General features: G+C 35.2%; 1 protein-coding gene across 3 annotated transcripts in view; it reads left to right on the top strand.

The window, feature by feature from the left end:
- itprid2 (ITPR interacting domain containing 2) overlaps positions 1-24331 on the top strand; it is a 43710-nt gene that overhangs the window by 3912 nt on the left and 15467 nt on the right. Inside the window, exons 2-8 of one of the 3 annotated variants that reach the window (XM_058786482.1) lie at positions 11811-12009; positions 13142-13184; positions 15521-15570; positions 16164-16217; positions 18301-18343; positions 18423-18521; positions 20492-20700. In XM_058786482.1, coding sequence (XP_058642465.1) covers positions 11853-12009; positions 13142-13184; positions 15521-15570; positions 16164-16217; positions 18301-18343; positions 18423-18521; positions 20492-20700 — 655 coding nt within the window. In that variant the 5' untranslated portion in view covers positions 11811-11852. Of the gene's footprint in view, positions 1-11810; positions 12010-13141; positions 13185-13252; positions 15340-15520; positions 15571-15660; positions 15945-16163; positions 16218-18300; positions 18344-18422; positions 18522-20491; positions 20701-24331 lie in introns of those variants that run through there. The other 2 variants (XM_058786483.1, XM_058786484.1) reach the window with 2 other exon arrangements.

The raw sequence follows: 24331 nt of genomic DNA, 5'->3' as shown, positions 1-24331 counted from the left end.
TAAGATGAGGGTTTGTTAAATACTTCATAAACCCAAATGGTATGACTACAAGCACAGAATTCTTTTCTTTTTGGATTTATTGAAACTGACGTTTTGACAGTGTTTTTGTTTAATGGCTGATAGGTCATGAGTCATGATTTACTACTTGCTAATTCTAGTCAAATGTAGAAAGAGTAATATTCTCATTCTAGAAAGCAAAAAAATGGATACGTCCATGAGTGTGTCAATTTTTGGTTAATTTTGCTATTCATATTTGAATGCTGCACGTATAGCGTGTAAAGGTTGCCAGGTTTTCAAAACAAAACCAATTGCTACTCAAAACTAGCCCAATTGCGTTTCGAGGGGGGTTCCCCTGGTAAGATTCGCATTTCAGGGGCTAATTATCATGTTTTTGGAGGCAAACCGTGGACTTGGCAACACTGTAGCGTGCCAACTTGATGCTTCCTTTGAAGACTGCTTAGATGTGATCGACTTGAAGCAGCGCTGCTAGACCAATCGGTGTGTGTCATCAAAGTACTGCGAGAGCTATAAGAGAGCGGACGTCTCCTTATGCTTTCTCTCGCCGTACTTTGATGTCATACACCGATCGATCTTAAAGTCAAACACACCTCTTTACTGTTGTGTAATCGCAGTCTCTGCGGTTGAAAAATCGTGTTTTTTCATATCGCGATATTATCGCAAATGCAATTAATCTTTCAGCCCTATTTATTAAGCACCAAATCAGCATATTAGAATGATTTCTGAAGGATCATGTGACACTGAAGACTGGAGTAATGATGCTTAAAATGTAGAAAAAAAATAAAAAGGTTTAAAAATATATTAATATAGAAAACAGTTATTTTAAATTGTACTATTATTTTGCAATGCCTCTGTCTGTCTGTTTGCATTTTTATTATGTCGAGAACTGTTCATCCACATCCACATATCATCACTGTAGCATACTTTCAATAACACCATCACACATTTTAATTAATGAACAGTTTAAATAAAATTACATTTTTATGAAAATTTCAATCACTAATTACATTTCCAAGCAAATTAAGTGCATGTTTTTATCGTGTGTAAAATTACTGATTAACATGGAGAATAAAAGCAGCTTGTTTTTTTACACCAACAATATACTATAGGAGTACTATTTACAGAACTCTTTTGGCACACTGCCTTTGTCTTGTCCTCAGGAGGTCTTCGGCATTTTTGTCTTTTCTTTCAGATGAACTGAATCATGACGTTCATGGCGTTCACTCATGGGCAATTCATATTCAAGCATGAATGAGAACTGTTTCGCGGGGGATGCCAGGTGTTCAAAAAAAAAAAAAAAAAGAATATTCGAATCTCAAAATTGAAAATCGAATGCCAACCCACCGAACGAATATTCAAATAATCGAATATTCTGGTCCAGCCCTAATTAACTTTTAGTATATTCTGTATATATGTCTTCAGAGCTAGCCTAAGACACATCACTCACAGTTTTCGATGACGGTGATCCTGACAGGTGAGACATTTCAGGAAAGTGAGAACTAGTTTACATGGTCTCAAAAGCTTTTAGCCCCTAGGGTAGTGCTTGCTAAAGCAAAACAGAGCATGTTATACCTCCTTTACTGTGGGAAAGTCAGAGTAAAGCTTATTGCTTTTAAATGTGATTACATTAAAGGGATAGTTTACCCCAAAATGAAAATTCTCTCACTATTTACTCAACCTCTTGTCATTCAAAACCTGTATGACTTAACTTCTTTGAAATGTTTGGAACACGTTTTATTGTCCATACAATGACAGTCAATGGAGCTCAGTTTGGCGTGGACACAACCGATGACAGAATTTGATTCGTGTGTAAACATTCCCATTAATGTGATTAAGAAACCGCAAATAGTTACGCTTAATAATAAAAATGCCAAGTAATATAGTTTATTAGCCTAACTGTAGACCGTTTATAGTCTCCAAACAAATTAATATAGAATAGTATTCGCAAGTGTGTTTATCTACAGTTTCCAGTGACGTTAAAAATGACTCCTCTAATCAAAATTTAGAGGAGTCTAATCAAAAATAAATAAAAAAATTCTCTCTCTAAGCTTGAAATTCATGTCAAGGAGCTGCCATTAAATATTCACTACTTGTACTTCAGGCAATGCTGTAGGCGATTCCGCGTTGTGAATTAAGCAGAGCATCTAAGAGTAGCTGGAATGAAAAGCAGCGCTCTCATAATCCATCAGGACCATGTGTTGAGATGTTTACAGTGCCGTTCTGAAGAAGCGTGGCGGTCTGATGGATCTCGCATTGGTTTATCTCATCAACTCCCTCCTATTGCTTTCCATATTTCTTCCATAATCAGATCCTTAGCTGAGGCCTAGTTCCTGGGATTCCAGCCAGCCCTCCTCTGGGTCCCATGTCAGTGCTATTCATCATAAGGGTGTGTGTGTGCGTTTGTAATGTTATGAAAAAATAACATTATTATTACTCACTTAAGCTTTACTCTGTGAGGTGCTGGGAGTCAGAGATTTCCGCTGGAAGGTATGAAATCGGAGCCTCACCTGTTTCTGACTGAATCCTAGTGTCTGTTGTGCTAGCATGCTAACGGTAACACCCTGGGCGCTCCATATGTTTGTTTCACACTGCGCAAATTGAAACCCTGGGAACCGCTGACCTTGTTCAGGCTAATGATTAAACGGTTTTATCGTAATGCTGGTACATGGTGTGTCTTTGTGGCTGGACCTTTAACAAACAGGCAGCTGATGAGGAGGCCCAGGCTTGTGTAATTGTATTTATTTATTTATTTATTTTTTTGTATGTCGCGGTTCTTTTCTCCCTCTAGTCTTTATTTTGGATCTGATATAGCTCTTAAATAAGGAAACAATTTGGGTTGGGAACTGAAATCCAGTTCTATCATGTAATTTCTGGACTGCGTTTTTTTTTTCTTAGATGTGAGTTTTTCTTGTCTTTCTATTGGGGTTTTCTTACTAAGTGAAGTCTCGTGAACAAATTAGTCTTATGAGCTGATACTTTTTAATAAATCAGTCAAAGATTGAACAAAGAATAAATCAGTTATTTGTTTGAATCACTCAAATCAGTCAAAACCATTCCAGACTTGGTGCAAGTTGTTACTTGCATGATGTCCAACCCAAACTAATCCATTAACTATTATGGTATTATGTGTACTAAAGTGTTATGACACTTAAATTAGAGTGGTTAATTGTTCACAGAATGTAGCTTAATTAAATACTTGAAGTTAAAAAAACATTTTTTTTAAATTTTAAGTTGGCTCAACTTGTTTTTTTTGTTTTTTTTACAGTGTATTTAAGTATTTTTGAAAGAAATGTCTTAAGAGACACCAAGGCTGCATTTATTTGATCACAAATACAGTAAAAATAGAATTTTGTGAAACATTTGTACAATTTATTATAAATAATGTTTTCTCTTTTAATGTATTTTAAAATTGAATCTATTTATGTGATGGCAAGGCAGATTTGTCACATGATCCTAATATGCTGATTTGATGGTCAAGAAAACATTTCTTATTATTACCAACAATGAAAACAATTGTGCTGCTTAATATTTTGGTGGAAACCGCAATGTATTTTTATCAGGATTCTTTGATGAATAGGCTAGAAAGTTCAAAAGAACAATAAAAATCTTTTGTAACATTTTACGTAAATCAATTTACTATCACTTTTGATCAGTTTAATGCATCCTTTCTGGATAAATTAAATAATAAAATAAAATAAAAATACATCTTACTGACCCCAGACTTTTGAATGGTACAGTAGGTACAATCAGTTATTGTTGAAGTACTAAACAAATCATAAAGGTACCAGAACTGTTAAGAAACAGTGTCGTTTGGCTTCGTTTTTGCTATAAGTGGCATGACGGCAGTGGTTCACACACCTTGAGGTATGTTGTTTAAGGTCTAAGATAATTGAACTAACTTCACCGCATTACAAGCACTGTGTTGATTCTGTAATTAGGTTACATCATCAGCTCTCCAGACGCAGATCACGTCCCACATCTCCCCATCTCATTTCTTGGGTGGTAGAGTAGCTGTGACAGAATGTCCTGTTGCTTTTGCCACTTGTAAAGTATTAAGATCCACCAAATGGTTTGTTTGACCTTGTGCGTTACCCTGGCACCCCCTTCTCTCTTGTACTCTTGCATGCTTCCAAACTCCAGGACACAGTGTCTGGAATACAAAGTGTGCCATAAAACACACTTAGATAAAAAAAAACATTAATCAGTGTGCAGCAAGGCAGGAGAACGCAAATCAGTGTTTTTATCTGCCTCTTGCTATTAGAAACATATTTAGCATTAAACTAACAGGGAAATCGAGAAGGCCCAGATGGAATTGGTGTACTCGCATTTTCTGCACTGATTTAAGGGGAATAATTATGATCGCAATCTGAAAATGAGTGGGCTTTTGATGTTGACGTTAAAATTTTGTTCCGTCTGTTGCTTAGAAACTAGGCAAATTAGGCAAATGCCTAATTTATTAGAACCTCCTTGATGAAAATGTTCAAAACTATGCAAGGTAAAATAAATGTTTATAAACTGTTCGTTTTGTTTACCTGTGTATCATAAACAGTTATGGTAATTTGTTGGGTCGCCACTTGATGTCGAAAGTATAATGGACCTTGAAGCAAAAACAGTTGAGGGTTGCTGCAATAGCACATGCAATAACTGCATGATATGATTTTGCTTTTGTCCGCTAATACTGTAAAAGAACTGTGATGAAAGTGGGTGCAATTATAGTGAAGAAATATAAAGTGCAAAAATACATTTAATTAGTTTTTTTGCTTTCTGCATACAACAACAAAAAAAAAAAAAAAAAAATATATATATATATATATATATATATATATATATATTTACAAATGTATAGATATTTTTCAAATATATTTCTAAATATACAAAAAGAGCTTAAAAATATACTATATTATATATATATATATATAGCCCTTCCTATATTTAAATCCAAGAAAATACATTCACATACGTCACAGCTAAAGAAAAACATTATTTGTTGTCTATAACACGTAATCACATACAACCATATACATACTGCACCCCCCCCAAAAAATGCTATATATATATAATAAAAACATTATTAAAAATGTGTGTGTATTCCAATCGCTCTGTTTCTTGAGGACACACTGAGTTTGATAGTGTCTGAATTTGTCACAATCCTTCCTCTCACTCGCTGTCAGAAGACAAGTGGAAAAGACTCAAATGTAAGCAGAGCGGGAGACTTACCCAAAGTGTCATTACTATAAGCACTGTGTCACATGTTCAAAACAAAAGCTTGTGACATCCTCAAAGGAGATTGATTTTTAGACTGTAAGCCTCCGGTGAACACTTGCATAACAAAGAGACGTTCTGGAAGCATTCTCTCTTGATCTCTTTTTAAGCTGAAAGCAGCGAGGCAGTTTTAGGTTTAGGTCTGTTTTACATATTTCCTGTTTGCGGTGCATAAGTGACACGTAAAATTTGGTGCCCATATCAACGTGTTATGGTATTCACATGTGAAAATCCAAAAACGATCTATACAATTACTGAAACGTCCTCCGTGCAATGTAATGTTCTTATCCAAAAAAAAAATTAAATTTGGGGATCAGCAACTACCTCATTATACACGTCATGTGTCATGATTTAATATATTGCAGTGCATCACAGTGACATAATTGGATTGCGATTAACATTGGGCCAAAAGCACGGGAGAGAGAGTGAATCAGTGGTATCACTTTCAATCTCTCTCACTCGGTTAGTTTCACTTTTGGCCAGTGTTGCATCTTATAGAAGTCTGTGATGCACCATCTTCATACCATTAATTGATCTGTCGAAAATGCTATGCCTGAATAAAATAAAAAATAAAAAATAAAAGAAATTATAAAAGATCCTGAAGTATTGGTGCCTTATTGTAAAAACATTTGTGATATACTGATATATATATTAGCATATTTATGAACAGTGCAGTAAATTCTCTTTTTTACAGTTTGTGCAAAACATGCTTTACACTTGTGTCTCTTAGCTCCCCTTTGTTCATGATGGTTCACTGCATGCAAACATTCATCCTGTGATCTTTGTAGAGATATAGAACATTATCAGTTTAGAAATGCTGAGCTAGAGAAATATAGGATTGTTTTGTTTTTGACGTACCACAGGGCTCTATATTTGGCCCTAAAATTTTGTCAACAGCAGCACATTCACACCCATGGGACTTATGGGAGGGCTACAGAATAACCTTTTCTTTCATAGATGCTGTGGTCTCTAAAACAATATCACAATGGAGGACTTCGTCAGAATGCCATGTTATTTCACAGGCTAGGCCTTGGGCTTGTGTTTAGAGCCAATACCAAAGGTCATTGAGGGTGGCAGTTCACCAAGGCACTGGCACAAACTGGATATTGTGTTTCTAACTTGGGAGGAAAGCATTGCAGGTGTGGTTCGAAAAGGGCAGCTTGCTGGGTAAGGCTTATCTTGTTCTGCTTTGAAGCTCATGACATCACTGCATGGATGCAAGATAACATTACTTTCAGGTCACTGGCCATTCTTTCTTAACTAGTTGTGTTTTCCTCACTAGGATATTGTTTTAGCTGTAGATGTCTGTAAAATGATTAAGCTCCTTTTAAAGGTTAAAATAGATAGGCCTAGTACTGAGATTTATGGCTGTGCGAAATTGTTAAAAGCAATTACATTTCAGTATTTTTCAACATTTTGACCATGTATAATGAAATATATTTTCAACATTTAAGCATGTGCTATGTCTGGAACCATCATTTCAACCAAACAGCCAACCATTTCAAACAGCCGTTAATCAAGGCATGTTTCCACCACTTGTTTCCACTTATATAATATATTCAATAATTACTTGTTTGTCCATCCAATGGACATGGTGTTAAATTATTGTTTATTATTTTTGCAATTCCGTTTGATTATGCTAGTGACGCATACATTATACACTTCCGCTTCATGTATAACTCAGAAGCACTAATACTTCATCTGTCTTAAGCTTTCATTCTCATGAGACAAGGAATGATCCGGAACCTAGTCTGATGACGCTGTCTTTTTAAAGCATAATAAAAATATTATGACATTGTGATATCCTGAATATCCAAAAATATGCATGTTTAAATCTATATTTCCAGTGAAGTCATCCTAAATATTCAATAAATTGCCTGGTTCCTCTGAGAATCAGTCTGTTTGGACCGGATATGGTCTTAATCACTAGGTCTCTGTGTAAGCATGATGCATTAATTGTGGGATGTTTCTTAGGATGGGCTTTGATGTTCTGTTGTTTGTGCCGTGTTTGTCTTGGAACCCCGGTCCTGTTTTTGTTTGGGGCCTTGGGACGTGGGGATGGACACAACGAGCAACCGGTCAAATCTGGAATGAGTTGTGGGAACTGGGACGTCCTCACTTCAACAGAAAGAGGTCATTGCGAGAGCATGTGTGGGGTGCATGCAGCGTTTTAAAAATAGTCATATTTTCTCAAGGCGTTTTCTGCCAAACAAGCTTTTGTTGACAGGTTTGAAAAAGATGATAGCGACAGCTTGTTTATTCAGTGGAACTGAGGGGGTCACTGATTTTCCTCACAGCTCTGACATCCAGCTATTCATCACAGACTCTATTGGTTTACAATGTCTGAAGTGGTTAGTCTGCTTTAATGGCAAAGGATCAGGGTTGAATCAGTTTTTTTCTCAGTTTAAAGTCTGTTCACTATATTATTTATGTATGTATGTGTACATATATAGTCATTATTATTATTATTATTATTATAAATATATTGAATATTAAATTACAGTTCTTTGAGTTCCACAAAGCCATAGTATGAATAAAAAGTGGACTGAGACGTGGCCCCTATCAATATGGACCAAAATGTATACATATACTACATTTTTAAGGGTTTGGTTCCTTTACTTAATTGTTGAAGCATAGAGTCTGATAAGCAGACTAAATGATTGCATACATTCTGCATTCATCATGACAGAGAAGGTCATTTTAAACGGAAAGTCCAGTTTTGATTAAACATTACAAAGTCAAAAAGTTTAAAATAAACAAACAAATAAAAAAATATGCCCAGATGAGTTTTTCGCAATAAGATGCATTTAAAAAATAGATTGGGTGAAATTTAATTTATGCAACTTTTTTGGATTTTGTATCACGGCAGAATGAATGCAAATACCTTATATAACGCAAGGTTCATAACAAAAACACAGCTGGATTGCTAGGATTATTGGGACATTGTGTTTACAGTTTGCTGTGTGGGGGGTTTACTGCAAAGGTTTCTCCTAGTTAGAATTCTCCATCTGTTCTGTGATTGGTGGATGAGCGGCATGCTTGACGTTGCTTAGTAGCACTTATTTATGTAAAGTCACTGCTTTCCTCATCCTTCTTCCCGAAGTCTCTATCCATTTAAAGCAGAGTATGTAACTCAGTCGGCAGTGTTTACAAATCGCAGGTCCAAAATGGAGCGGAGAGCACGAGTTCTCCTGTGTTTATAGAATTAAACAACTACGCTGTTTGTGAAAGGGAATGGAGTGTGTTGCTCTCATATTTGACTGCTGTTACATGACTTGTTGACAAAGACATTTGTGTTGTCTGTGAATCTATAAACACGCTATTTAGGTTAGCATTTTGTTCTTTTTCATTGGATCAGCCATGTATCAAACTACTAGTAGGACTCATAGTATTTATTAATATTTCAAGTCAGAGATGAAAGTTTCCTTGAACTACCTAAAAGATGTGAGTGGACACAGTGTTCCAGTCTGGATTGCTATAGCTAATCAACATTTGCTGATTTGATGTGTAAATTACGCTTAACATGACATTAGAGGGGGCCTATTTGTGTGGTAATGTAATGAATCCTTGTGTGTTACAAGTGAACAATTTGTTTTTAATGAGAAAGGGGGTGTTTGAAATGGTTTTTAGGGAGTCTGCATTCTGGAGGACACTGTTTGCTTCCTTTTAACTTTCTCCAAGTAGACTGGACATCAGTTCTGTTGAAGGAGTCCAAAAATAACAAGCCTCTGATGGGATTTGAACCTGTGAACAGATATGCAGCTGAAACTGAGACTGTGTTTGCATTATTAGACTTATTCATCAAATCCTATTAGACAATTCTACAATATTAGGACATGCCTCTATGGAATACTTGATTGTGATTGGTTGCTTTGCAGCATTTTCCTATCAAATATTGTTGTAGAATGATTTTATTGACTGTTGTCCCTGTCAGATGATTTCCAAACATAGCTGTGGTAGTTTTGTTTCTTCTGTATTGCTAATTGTATTTCTCAAATAATTAAAAAAATCCACTCATTAATATTTCATGTGCATTTCCTTCTCTTTTTAATGTATGCATGTAATTAATAAAGAGGCGAAAAGCCATTACTTATCACAAAATAACATTTTAAATGATTTTTTACTCCCAGTTTCTACCCAATAAATATTTTGGAGCTTGACATAAGTAGTAAAATGCATATGCATTTTAAAAATGCCCCTGAACTGATAAGATTTTATTACTTTCCATGACTTTTCCAGATCTTTTAAAATTCGTCTGCCTCATATATCCATTTTCAAAGATTGTGGGATTTTTGTTGTTGTTGTTGTTTTAGCTTATTTCAATGCTTGTTTGGTCTTATTTTGAGAAGCACTGTTGTAGATTCTAATTCTGGAAGGTGTATTCCTTTAGGTATATTCCCCAATGTTGGATGTGTTTCCTTAGAATCACCAGACTTTGGTAATAAAATGTGGTGGTGTTCCTGGTGGTTTACATTTGTCACACTTCGATGATCAGTCTGAAAATAGACACATGCTATTAATAGCAGTGTGTGAATTGTGGGAGATCAGAACGCTGAATTATAAATCCATCCCATTCGGTCAAGCTCATCTGTTCCTTCAAAAAGTGCCAGATCCAAAACAGGAAATGACTCCGCACCAGCTTGTAATCTTTCAACTAAACAGACATTTCCTGCTCAACTTGTTTTTTGACTTTTTCTTTTTTACCATTTATTCCAGTTAAGACCCCTGCTCCGCCCCCATCTGTCTCTCTCCCCCTCCTTTTCCCTCTTTTTCTTTGGTTTGCTTCTTATGGACAGGAATCTTGGAATCTCTAGATGTTATTAGTTTCTCATGCTGGTTATTTGTTGTCGCTGCCTTCACATGGCGTTCATCTCTTACTTGATTTTCCAGTAATTTCTGGAATCAATGTTCTATATATATATATATATATATATATATATATATATATATATATATATATATATATATATATATATATATATATATATATAATATTATTTTTTTTTGGTAAGCAAAACGTATTTCTATTGGACAGACTGTTTGACCGCCTGAACAGAAACATCACATGTACCTATTTATTTATTTTTAGGTTAGTTATTTTGGTTATTTGGGTTATCACCACATTTTGGTCATGTTATAGAAATAAAATGTATTGCAAAAAAATTTTCGCTTTAGACTATTTAGGCTGACTGTGTCAGGATGATTATGCTATTTAAAGCTGCAGTGTGTCATTTCTGCACCTCTAGCATCTATTATTGGACAAAAACATGCCACAGATAATTGCTGTTCTAAAGAAATAGTTTACCCAAAAAAGAAAACATGCTGAAAATGTAGGCTACTCACCTTCAGGTCATCTAAGAGTTTGTTTCTTCATCAAAACAGATTTGGAGAAATTTAGCATTACCTCACTTGCTCACCAATGGATCCTCTGCAGTGAATGGGTGCCGTCAAAGTGAAGTCCAAACAACTGATAAAAACATCACATTAATCCACAAGTAATCTTTATGACGTTTTTAACTTCAAACTGTTGCTTCTGGCTCAAAATACAAGTCCTCTATCCATAAGGTCATCCTGTCTGAATCAGGCAAGAGATATGTACAAATGAAATGCTGTTTACAAGTGTGACCAGTCCAAATTCCAAAACATTTCTAAACAAATATGTCGTGGGTTTTGATGTGTGAGGACAACAGAAGATGGACGTTTTTACTGGAGGAAGCATTATTGTAGATCATGGACTCATATTTTGGCCAGACGTAACAGATTAAAGTTAAAATGCCTTAATGATGGAATTGTTTCTTGTTTATTTAATTGATGTACCATGTGTGTTACTTGTGGATTATTGTGATGTTTTTATCAGTTGTTTGGGGACTCACTTTTTTGACGGCACCCATTCACTTCAGAGGATCCATTGATGAGCAAGTGATGTAATGCTACATTTTTACAAATCTGTTTTGCTAAAGAAACAAACTCATCTGCAACTTTCAGCACATTTCATTCCTTAAACACTTTGCTTTTGTGATATGTATTACACTCACACTAGATTACAGATTCACTTTAATTATTCATGTAAAATAAGAATGTAGGAATTCATACAAATTTAGGCTATTACATATATTATTATAGTCTGTTTTGGATCAAGGCCATGCACTGTATGCCATGCTTGATTCTTAGTAAACATTGTCTGTAAAGTCATTTTGGCCCTTGATGTCAAGTGTCTGTGTGATTGCAGACAGTGTGACACATGGTCTGTTACATATTGTGTTTTTTCAGTTAACACCCTTAACCTAGCTAGTGCAGCTAATGCATCAAAGACATGTTGGCTCTTGCAGTTCTGTTCTTAAAGTGCTCAAATGAGCATAAGATGTTTGAATAGTTTTGGTTAATGTGACTTCGTTCAGATTCTTACATATCTGCTTCGTATGACACAAGACAGTGCTCTTTGGGCCTGCTATCAATCCCTCTAGAGAAAGGGGGCCTGGCTATTGTCATGTCATTCAGGTCTGAGTCCGTCCCTTTTCGCTTCTCTGCAGGTGAACCGTCCCCCAGTCTAGTATCCCGTCCGATCCAAGGACATGGAGGAGTGCGAGTCCCCCCCTGCCAGATTGAAGAGGAGGGCCTGGGCTCAGAGCCGAGACTCCTGGCAGGCTTCTGAGTCTCAGGATCAGGGCGCAGAGGAGCCGCTGTCTGCCCAGCCTATGGAGGATAAGACTTCGACAGCCTCAGAAACAGGTACAGTGCTTCTGTTAATGGCGTAACAGTTCAGATCTGTTTGTTTCTGTACTAACAGATACTACATACCAGAGAAGTTAACCAAGCAGGCATGTAGATTCAAAATATTTATTGCAAGAGCTAAGATGAGGAGAAAGCTAGCTAAAATACATACAATGCATGTTTTTCTAAGTTAAAATGATTATTTTAATTTCATGTGCATTTTAATATAGCAAATGCGTAGTAATAACCAGCAATATTTATATTTTTATTATCACATATTTTTACTTAAACATTTCTGAAATGAAAAATAACAGGCATTTTCAAGGGATGATGCAAACAAAAAGTTTAATCGGTTGATTGAATTAGAAAATTTGAACTGATTCGCAATGATAAATTTAACTTACCAAGTCTAACAGCATTTTTGCTACAGATGTTGAAATCAGAGATGCTGTTAAAACTCACAATTCTGTAGAAATTAAAGTTAATCACATTAAAGTCATCATATTTACTGGATGATGAAAAAATATTGCCAGGAAATTGACTACAATTATAATGTAAATGTGTATTTAATATTTTGGCCCTGCTTTGCTTTTATGTCATCATACTGTTTATTTTAGGCTGATACCGATAACTAATATTTTAACAGATAATTTGCCTGTTATGGATTGTATTGTCTTTTAATGTCACTGAGCTGCTCTTACCATACTGTTACATGAATTAAGCCTACAGATAACAGTCTGCATTTTGAGAATGTCAGCATTTATTGCACTATAAAGATTCAGCGATACATAGAATTACCATAATTTATATTTGAGTATCTCAACTTGATGCAGGGATTTTGGGGGTTAGAAACTCTGTGGGAAGGTGTACTGGAAGCTGTAATGTGGTAGTGAACAGCAGGGAGAGATTTCAGAGGTTTGGCTGCTCGGCTTGGCATTTGATTCTCCATTCAAGTCATGATAAACCAATTAAGAGCAAATAAAGGTTTCGAAAGAAACGAAAGAATCGCAGACCACAGTGGTAGTTCGGAGAACCGCTCTGTGTTTGTCGTCGCTGTTAGATTTGTTGTTTACTGTTTGCTTGTTGTTGCTTTTATGGAAATTCATTTGTTTATTACACGGAACAGTTACTTGTATTTTTTTCTCCTCAGGTCGTAAACCAAATCAAGTAGAGAACTGGCTCAGGACCTGCAGGTGAGTTACCTAACAGACTCGCTGCTCATAAAATACAAATGCAAATGGTGTGAGAAAGACCTGTGTACACGCCACAGTATGACGTGAATTGGTAAGTAAACAAAACGCTCAGATGCGGCATAGAAAAGCATTCTGTCCTTTGTCTTTGGTGACAAGCAGTAAATTTGAGAGAATCGTGTGAATAGTTCAGCGGGTTCAGACCGTGATCTTCCCAGAGTCAGGAAAGTCGTTGCTTGTGAGGACTGACTATTGTCCTTTGTGCTTTTTTTCGGTGGCCTTTGGGGCCCATGAAATGCTGAAGTTTTCCTCAGAGTGTTTAGTCTTTCTGTACTGCCAGGCTTTTCTTTTTTTTTTTTTTTTTTTTAAGATGTACAACTGTTAGGCAATGACGCGTAGGAGGAACTTTGTAGATATACGTCCCTCATGACCAACATAAACCTTCCATGTGAAAAACAAAACAGAGATTCCAGAAATGTTTGAATCTTTGAATTTAAAAGCTGGAATGAATCCAAAAAGATTTTTTTTTTTTTTTTGGTACAGTGAAGGTATAAACAACTTGTATAGAATTAAGTTATGGTGCTGTTTCAGAGGAAACAAAATTACTAAAATGGACCCACATCATGTTTGAAATGGGCCATAATTTGTTATGCCATGGTCTGTCTGAATACTCGATTCTGATTGGCTGGCAGGTGTTGATTAAATTCGTTGAACTGTACAGGTAGTTCCAGGTCAGTTTTATCACATTCTATATTAATGCGCTTCCTATAAACATTGGAAACCATAGTAACATACAGTTACAGTTGAATAGTAATACAAACGAAAATAACCGTCATTTTTATCGTTACGGTCAAATATTGCAGCACAAATATTGTTAACATCTTTAATATGTGAATGCTGGCAAATGACCATGGCATAAATGGGATAATCAATGGCTAGCTGTGCATTAAACGATTTGAATGCACTTCGCTGCGCGTCGGGCAGTTCTTCACCTCCACATTGTGCATTCAAATCATTTAATGCACGGCTAGCCGTTGATTATCCCTTACATGTTTCCTTTCAAAAGTTTGGGGTTGGTTTCTAATGTTTTTAAAAGTCTCTTATGCTCACCAATTCTGCATTTATTTGATCAAAAATACAGTTAAGACTGTAATGTTATGAAATATTTTTACAATTAAAAATAACTATTTTTTTATTTGATGATATGTTAAAATATAATTTATTCCTGTATGGCATAGCTGAATTTTTAGTAGCCATTACTCCAGTCTTCAGTGTCACATGATCCTTAAGAAGTCATTTTAATATGCTGATTTGATGCTCAAGAAACATGTCTTCTTATCATCATCGTCATCATCATCATAATTCTGATGAATAGAAAGTTAAAAAGAGCAGCACTTATTTTGTGTAACATTATAAAAGTGTTAGTAACATTATAAAGCATTATTGTCGCTGTTGATCAATTTAACGCATCCTTGCTGGATAAAAGTGTTATTTTATTTTATTTATTTATTTAAAAAAAAAAAAAAATCATACAAACCCCAAACTTTTGAACTTTAGTATATGTAATAAAAGTGATATAATTGTCTATCATATACAGTACACACACACACAAACAAATATAAATTTTACAAAAAAAAAACCTCATTCTCAATTTCGTGCTCTACTGGAAAAAATACCTGTTATTAAATGTAAATAACCAGTTTTAGATGGCATTATGAGTAAATAATGGCAAAAACATTTTTTTGGCTGATCTGTTCCTTCACAGTTGATTTAATCAAACGCTCCTAGTGTAAATTCACCCGTTGAAACCAGATGCAGCATGTTTGAGCATCAACGCCACACACTAGGTCAATAAAAATACCTCGTGCTCGTCCTATTCCCAATTCCTGCTCATTATCATTAAACACACACCAGACAGACATCCTCCTACAGCCTGACAGGAAATGTAAGTGTCTCTACTGCCGAGAGTTTGCTGGATATCCGGAGCTAGAGAGACTTCGGTGGTGGTGCTGCCGCTGGTGTTGTGAAACATGGCCAGCGTGCAGCACAACGCGAGCTATTCTTAGCCTCGTTTTACGCGGTGTGTTTTTTTTCTCACGCCGTTCGGATCTCCAGGTGTCTGGATGAAAGTGGCAGGGGATTTCGAAGGCAGAGTTTTGTAAGTGTCGAGACAACAAGTTCATGCCAAGAGAACCTGTGTCAGTGCTTTGCTGAAGGAAAATAACACTTCAAGAGAGGGAAGGGTGTTTGTGTGTGTGTTTCTGCTCGAGTGCCATTTTTTAGGGAGAGATTTGGCGAGTAGAAAGAGAGGATATGACGTGTTATTGATCTTTCAACAGGACTCCTCTCGGGGCCTCTTTGGATGAACAAAGCGGCAGTCCGTCCAGAGGTGAGTCTATCATCATCTTCAGACGTTTATCTGAATTTACAGAAGCTTTCTATGTTAGTCTGAAGTAGGTTTTACTGCAAAAAGTTACTCAACTGCCTGCTGACTCTTTTCTCTACCACTCCTTGTGAACTTTGGAGCAAGGTCTCTCACAATGCACTACAGCGCATGCACATTCGCTCGCACACGCACACACACACACACACTGCTTTGGGGCCAATAGCAGACCCCCACACACTCCAGGCAAAGAAGTGCCTGATTAGACGAACGTTTCCTCAGAGTTTAATACTAAACGGGACCGAATCCAAGAGCAGGATAATGTGTTATGGATCAAGTCATTCAAAACTGCATCGGCATTATTTCGGATAGCTACTTAGGTAAGGCAATTGCACTTAAAAGAGTAAATATTTACCGTTAACCTCTCAGTGCGTGCGAGCTAAAGCCACATTCGGGCTTTGAAGTGCTACTTGGATGCGTTGGAGTGTTTTTTTTATGGGGGAAGAGAATGGGAAATGATCACTTATTCATCGCGATAGGTCAGCACAAAGTGTTTTCTCTCTGAAAGCTGTTCTCTTTGGGTTTTTTTTTTTTTTTAGGACCGTTAAAGAATGGCTGTAGCTTTGAAGATGACCTGTCCCTGGGAGCTGAGGGTAAGTACTTTGCACTTTCTTCCTCAATCGGACATAATTGCTCTCAAGTGTGCTTCTTTGTGAGGAATCTGACAAAGAATTTCAAGAATTCCACGTAGCTCTTTTGAGGTTAATGAACCAGCCGACAAACAAGAATGACTGCTGGCGTTATGTCTGTTTTTTTGTTTTGTTTTGTTTTTTTATTAGTAGTAGTATATCATTTGTCAATTTTTGTGCTGATTAGTCTTTGTTTCTCTTTGGATTATGTGCTGTTTAGAGTTTGCACAAGGACACAGGGCGACATGCACACACTTGCATGTGATACTCAGGTTAAAAGACTGGTCTTGGCACATCAGATAACTTATCTCTGGTTTCATGGTTTGCACCCTATGGCGCATGTGTTAGAACGCTTTAATAATAAAAGTGACTTTGCATCTCACTTTTTATTCCACAAGGTCTCGATGTCAGAAATGTAGCAGAAGTCTGATGTTAGCTGACAATCAGGAATTGTTTCATGCTGATGCACAATGTTTGATTAGGGAGTGGATTTTTGTTTTACACCGTTTTTGTTGCATGATCAGGGTTTTTACAGTCTTTTTACAGTCATAAATATTTATTATCACCCATTAAATTATTTATTTATCTAAAAGTATTTGCTGAATTTGTTTAAAAAAAATAAATTACTTTGTCAAATTAATTTTGCACATGATGAAAAACTAAATAAAGAGAATGTTTAAAAATATATGATATATATTTATTATGTGTATATATAAATAAACATGTATATTTATTATGCATGTATAACTACACACATGCATGTATATATTAAAGAAAAATGTTACGTTTATATATTAAATATATTTATGCATGAGATAAATTATATGAATATAAATATATACATGTAAATATTTTCAAAATATATGCTGTAGTCTATGTGTGTATCTTTATATATACATAATAAATATACACAATGCACACATATATTATGTAATCAAAAACATTTATTTTGGATGAGATTAATCACGATTAATCTTTTGACAGCACTAGTTTAATATTTTTTTTTTTCCTTAGTGAAACACTAACCACATGTCATTCCAGCATTTCTAGAGGGAAAAATAAACTTGCATCCTATGATGCTATGCTTCCTGGGTAATACTTATTTTTCATTTTTTTTTTTTTTTTAACTTGTCAGAGACATTTTTTCACATTTAATACTTGACAAGTGTTGGACCATATCTATGCAACTTAAAAGAAAAATAAAGTTACCAAATAATTAAAACAATAATTAGAATTTTGCATCAGTGACATTTTAAAAATATTATTATTGCGGTATTTGCTTGTATAATTGGACCTCTACTTTTTTTTTCTTGGTTAATTATGATATTATATGTGTGGGTGCATTTTTACAGTTTTAGAATGACTAGTTTAAACCACACAAGTCGAGTGAAAACGCTCTTCACAGTCTCAACAAGCTATTGTGTTATTGCAGTCGAGCAGATTTCACCCTTCAATGTGTCTGTATGTGAAGAAACGAGTCCAGGCTTGTTCCACTGAATGACTCGATCCACTCTTATTGACAAGAGCACAGGAATCAGGCAGCACCAGTTGTGGGAATTTCTGTGGAAATTTAAGGTTGAGCATTTTTACCCGAGGCTGATGGATGAATGCATGTAAGCCAGGACGTTTCAGGCCAGAAAAGCTCTGGCTAATGTCCTCCTAAGTCTCTGTGTTCAATCCTGTCCTCTTTAGTGAACTAAAACCTGGTGTCTAATGTGATTTGTAACACAAATCGTTTGGCAGGTTAGGATGTGTGTTCGTATAATTCTGTCATTGTGCGCAAAGTGCTAAGGAAAACGTTCCACAATGTGGATTGTCATCCGGAGTGGATGGTTCTCTGCTGAATAAATCACTTTTGGAAATTAACATCGTCACAACGTTGAATAAGGCTGTTTTGTAAGGAATTTCTGACAAGTCCCACTATGCTAAAATGGCAGCCAGGGCTTTTGTTGTGTTAAAGGTTGACAGGTGGGTTCAAGGGAATTTGGTATCAAATTAGGTAAGAATCCAGCACAGTTAAGCTTCTCCTCCTTTCTCGTCTCTACAGCCAATCACCTCCAGAAGAGCAGCACAAAAACAGCGGCCAATGGGTAAGTAGGTCTTCCACAATGTTCCCATCTCTTTCTGTTTTGGTCTGGTCACAGGCGGGTCACTGTCTTCTTTCCTCAGCTATGAAATTGCAGCCGAGGCCAAAAGGTGCCAGTTCAAGCAGAAGGGCAGAAGTATGAACTCCACAGGCTCTGGAAAGAGCAGCACCACCGTGTCCAGGTACTTTACAAGAATGATGTACTATGGTCATTAACACATGCAAAATCTCTGGGCTTGTGAAACAGCAACAACTGAACCAATGAATCTGATATATTTTGTATCATTTTAGCTATATAAGTAAATCTTTTTAGGTATATAAGCTAATTATATGAATTAATGTATTGTATATATTCATGTATTATATGTATTAATATTACTTGTATATAGTGTTGTCAAAATACCCGGTACTTCGGTACCAAGTCGGTACTAAAAAGAAATGAAAACGTCACGGTACCAGGTTTTTTTAAGTACCGGTGGTACCGAGTACCCGGTCAACCCGGTTCTTGATGTGTACGGCCCTATGATTTCAGCGATGCAGAAAACGCGGATGGAATCTCGGAATCCAGTTATAAAAATGGAATTTACAGTTTAACAAGGAGTGTCACGGAATTTGTCAAAGTTTGGATGAATTAATCAAAAGTAGGTCATTACACTTAAATTAAATCATGACATGGACTAGTATCTGTAAATATTAAGCCGCAAAAGTCGATTCAGATATGAATCCCGCATGTTCTGCGAGTCTCTGTGTGTGTGTGTGTGTGTGAATGAATGAATGGCGTGTTTTTTTTTTTTTGTTTGTTTGTTTTTTTTTTACTACACACACTGAAGCGCGCCTGACGCTTGTGGTGATTTCAGCATCTGCTGTCTCAATGAAGACAAATACATAAACAACATCTCCAGAACTGCTCTGAGAGTCACTTCATGAGCATTTTACCGTTTCATTTGAGTAAAATCAGCATCATATCATATAGCTACACACAGAAATTTAAAGGTATTCACAGCAACCTGTTGAAATAAAAGTTTATCTTAAAGACATTATGCCAGAAATATATTACTATTATTTAGTAGAATGTATGTGATACTATTATTGCTGTTGAAAAAAAAATTATATTTATTTTTAAAGAAATAAATCACGCAATATATTTCATCCATATTTTAATTTTAATAGTAAATCCCCTTTATTTACCAAAAAAAATTAAATGCGTTTAAATTTCATTAATTAAAAGACAAATTAAATTTGAGTGAAACTTTACTGTTTACTGTTTTTCATACTTTTATTACTTGCGGAAAAACTTGATTTTTGTACATTTTATTTTTGTTTGACTTTATTATTAAAAAATAGTTTGTTTTTTTAATTAGCATGTGGTACCAAAATTGGTACCGAGAACCGTGGATTTTCACTGGTATCCCGAATACTGAAATTTTGGTACCGTGACAACACTACTTGTGTATATATATAATGCTACACCCATATTGTCCATGGCAACCAATTTCCTACATAACTGAGCTAGATTCAGATATCGACATTAATAAATAAGCCAATGCCAATGTGTATAAAACATTATATCAAAATTATGCTGCTATACTGCACTCTAGATATTTGTATGAAAACTGATGCCAATATTGGTTAGCTGGATAATACCAATTATAAGATATTAAATAATGTAAAATAATACTAAAAACATCTGGCATCTGCAAACAAGCATTGCTAGAGGTCTTCTCAAAACTTCACATTTCTCAGCCATTTTTGATTTTCTTTATTTTCTTTATTTTTTAATCACTTTTTGCCCTAATTTATGGTTTGTTGTTTAAAACATAACATTGTTTGCCTGTATTACATTAAATAAATGCCGCCATGTTTGATATTCTGTTGAATAAGCAATTAACACATTTTTAAGTGTTTTTTGCGGTTTTGATACTGTTAATGGTGCTGAAAATTACACGCATTACCTTTTAAATATCAAAATATTAATATAAATATTAGCAGACTTTTGAGTATGCATTTTTTACATTTTAAAATGTAATCTGTGGAAGGTCACACAGTAGTTTTTTTGAACATCTTGTGTATGCAATGACTGTAATGCGTTGCTTTGGCAAACATCGATTGTCTGTTTGCATGCAGATGAAGATAGTTGTTGTTTTTCCTGCAGTGTGTCAGAACTTCTGGACCTGTATGAGGAGGATCCAGAGGAGATCTTGTACAACCTCGGCTTTGGGCGTGAGGAGCCTGACATCGCCTCAAAAATCCCTTCTCGTTTCTTCAACTCCTCTTCTGGCGCCAAGGGCATCGACATCAAAGTTTACCTGGGAGCCCAGATTCAGCGTATGGAGCTGGAGAACCCAAACTACGCCCTGACAAGTATGTAGACCATGATGTCAACACAGTCCTGATAGTACTTCAGCCCCTGTGGTTCACACCGCCATGCCTGTGCACGTTCAAAATCATGGAAGCATGAATGGAAATCAGGGGTGTAACATTTACAGCATTTAGTCATTTCTATGTTTGTCCCCCACTTTTTTTTTTTGAGAAATAATCATTACTTCATAGTTTCGTTTCGCTAGCCACCGTGCTAAGAAAAAACATTGTTGCCAGGCAACTGGAAAACTTTTAAGTCAACACGAAGTCAAAATTGACTGTTTACTTTCTTAATGCACATTCTCAGTCTTATTGTGCATGATTCATTGTGCGTGTGAATCCAAATAAAAAATGTTTGTTATAGAAATCTTTTATAAAAATAAGTTAATACGTTTGTCTACCTTTCGAAATTACTTTCCTTTTCGGCTCACATGCAAAACATTCTCCAATAACTCCACTCCAGGTTTTCTTTTTCCCGCTCCTCGCTCACTCCCTGCTCATATTTGAAAGCAAAATTTTCACATTTACTGATCTACTACGTATTTCTGAATCATTTTTCATAATCTCTGTAATATTTCACAAATCTTTATTGTATTTTGTTTGCTTGTAGTCTATTAGTGTTTAATTAAATGCATATTTCTGGCATGCAATCAATTTTAGCGATGAATGATATAAGTTTTGACCAGTATTTTTTTTTTTCATTGGTATTAATTACTGGAATTACAATTTTTTAATTTTTTATTGTTATTGTCATCGATTATTTAATTGTGCATATTAGTTTAAAGTTAATCTTTAAAAATATTAATAGTTTAATAAATATTTAAATATTAAAATGTTTGAACTAACATGAAGTATTATAGTATTAAATAGTACCGAGTATTATTTTAAAATTAAAATTAAACTAGTGAATTTAAATTAACATAGATATTTAAAAAATAAAATTACAAAAACATCAAAACTAATCAGACCTTAACTAAAGTCTAATTCAAAATAATAACAATAACTATAATTTATTTTATAATTTTAAATCATATTTTTATTATAATAAATACTTTTTTTAGGTAGTTGTGACATTTTTATTATTTTATGTACTTAAAAAGATCGCACTTCCGTTTAATGCTGCTTGTTGTGCAGAAAATCGCATACTTTACCTTTAAATTTAAATATTAAAATATTACTATAACAGAATTTCCCAGAGCAACTCTAATTGTAAAAATTGTAAAACCACTGTTTTTATACTGTATATTGTAATATGATGAAACAAATTCACTTGTAGCATTTAAAATAAGTGTTTCAATTGTAACACATTTCGATAAAATAGTGTAGAATTTATTTTCTGCCATAGCATGAAAATATTTATCTACATGTCGGTATCAGCCATAATTTTGATAACACTTCATCCTTAATTGCGTTATTGGTCGTTAACGTGGAGTCAGAACAGCACTTGCGAAAAAGATTCTCTCTAGACAGTCTTACACTACTGGATGCAAGTATCTAACCATAAAGAAGAAAGACAAAGACAGCCAGGAAAGAGTTGAGGGAAGTTGTGGTGCCTAAAGGAGAAGTGTGTTTGATTTTAAGATCACACTGCAGAATGCTTTGTGTTCATTTTTCAATAAGCATATATCTTCAAGCAAACGCTGAGCTCCGAGCCTTCCAACACTTGCTGATCAACAGCGAGTGCTGTACAGACTCAGCTCAATAGAAGTAGAGCACAATGAAGCCATTGTCCTCTGTGGGCACAGAAACGAGAGGGAGAGACAGACGGCAACAGAGAGAGAAAGTGTCAAGCAGGCTGTGGCACTGCAGAGCTGATTCTGCCATCCGCTCACATCAGGATTCGGCCTGTGTGCCAGCTCTGTGCCAGCTTGTGTATTGGCCTACATTTGCATAATTCTCACTGAGCCAAGACAAAGCAGCGGAACAGGAAGATCCTGGGTGAGGGTAGGGATGTGTGAAGTCTGTAATAAGGCCTGTTTTTGTTTGCCTGTTTGATTGTGAGTGCACTGCTTTTGGCTTCAGGATTGTTTTGCAGCTTGGTTTTAGTAAGAGCTTGGGCGCATTCGGCTGACTTTGACTAGCCTGGCTTTGAACTGTTGGGCCAAAATTTCAATTTTAATATCATTAATATGCCAGTTATAATTTACTCACTCTTATGTCATTCCAAACCAAGAAAAGAACCATAAAAGCTTGCATCTAACCCACATGCTCTCATATAACTTAATAATCTTTGTCTGTCTGTCTGTCTGTCTGTCTGTGTATTTTTATTTATATGTATGTTGTTATAGTTAACTGAAATTAAAACCATAACAAAAAAACATTTTTCATAATTTCAAAGAAAAAAAAAACGTATGAAATAAAATAGAAAAAAACTTAAACTATTGTAATTCCAGCTTGTGTCCAAGGTAACATTTATTATTTTCATTTTCAGGTACTTTTCAACTTCAGGTACTACTTGAAAAACTAAAACCAATGAATAAACTATAACTATGTAGACAAAAAAAAACAAAAAAAGAATAAAATGACAAAACAACAAAATTGCTAAACCTAAAATTCAAGTGAAAACAGAAAATATAAAAAATAAAATCTAATAAGCTAATACATATATTTATATGTATATGTGTCTATAACTTTTTGAAGGTAGTTATTCAATTTTTATTTGGTTCATAAAATTGCTAACTTTACCTGAAAATATTAATACAAATATTAACAAACAATTTGTCACTCATGTAAATTAATTTAAATAAATATTAATGTTATTTATTCAAGTAATTATTACATAGTACATTATATTAGTAATTACAAGTCACAAATTACAAGTAATTACAATAAAGCAATTGTTTAAGTAAATGATAAATAAAATAACGAACAAGGAAACAAATTACGAGCAATAGAACAAATGGTAACACCTTTTTTTAGGTGTTCTTGTTACACGTTACATGTACAGAACTTACTATTATAATAACAATTAATTATGCATAATTACATGCAAGTAACCCTAAGACAAACCCTAACCATATAGTTAATTAATATTACTCAGTACGTAAATGTATAATTACACTGCAGGGCTCCAGACTGTGACTAAAACGGTCGCAATTGCGAGCAAAAATATTAATTTGCGAGTGAAGTTTTTGCTGCAATCGCCACTGGCGACTATATATATTTACATGTTATGACTTAAATATTTGCATGCAATGCCTTTTTTCCTGATTGTTTTGCGATCACATCTTTTGTTATGTTCCCGTATTAAACTTGAAATTAAAAGACGATGCGCATCAAAGCTTTAGTGGAAAAAAGAGTTTGAAACAGTCCTCGTCTCTGCCGCACAGCAGCGCTGAATCACAGTCTGCTAAACGCAGCTCAGTTGTGCAGCGCGAGAGAGTTTGAAATGATGGAGACATGCAAGTGAAAGTGCAGAAAAGCTGTGTCTATTTCGTGCAAAACTTGAACAAACTACAATAGGTAAAGCTATCAGCTGTGTGGATGTTGGCAATATCGTCAACAATTCTCATTTATAATCATTACTAATATGGCTTCTTCTTACCAAAATCTTAGTCTATGCTGTGTTAATGCGTGAACTTCATATTATTTGTAGCGCACTTGCCGTCCAGTAATCGCAAAAGCTTTGTGCTCT

This window comes from Onychostoma macrolepis, chromosome 09, assembly GCF_012432095.1.
Source record: "Onychostoma macrolepis isolate SWU-2019 chromosome 09, ASM1243209v1, whole genome shotgun sequence".
In the NCBI taxonomy this organism is placed as follows: domain Eukaryota; kingdom Metazoa; phylum Chordata; class Actinopteri; order Cypriniformes; family Cyprinidae; genus Onychostoma; species Onychostoma macrolepis.
Note: the sequence above shows the minus strand (reverse complement) of the source record. Positions and strands in the feature narration are given on the sequence as shown.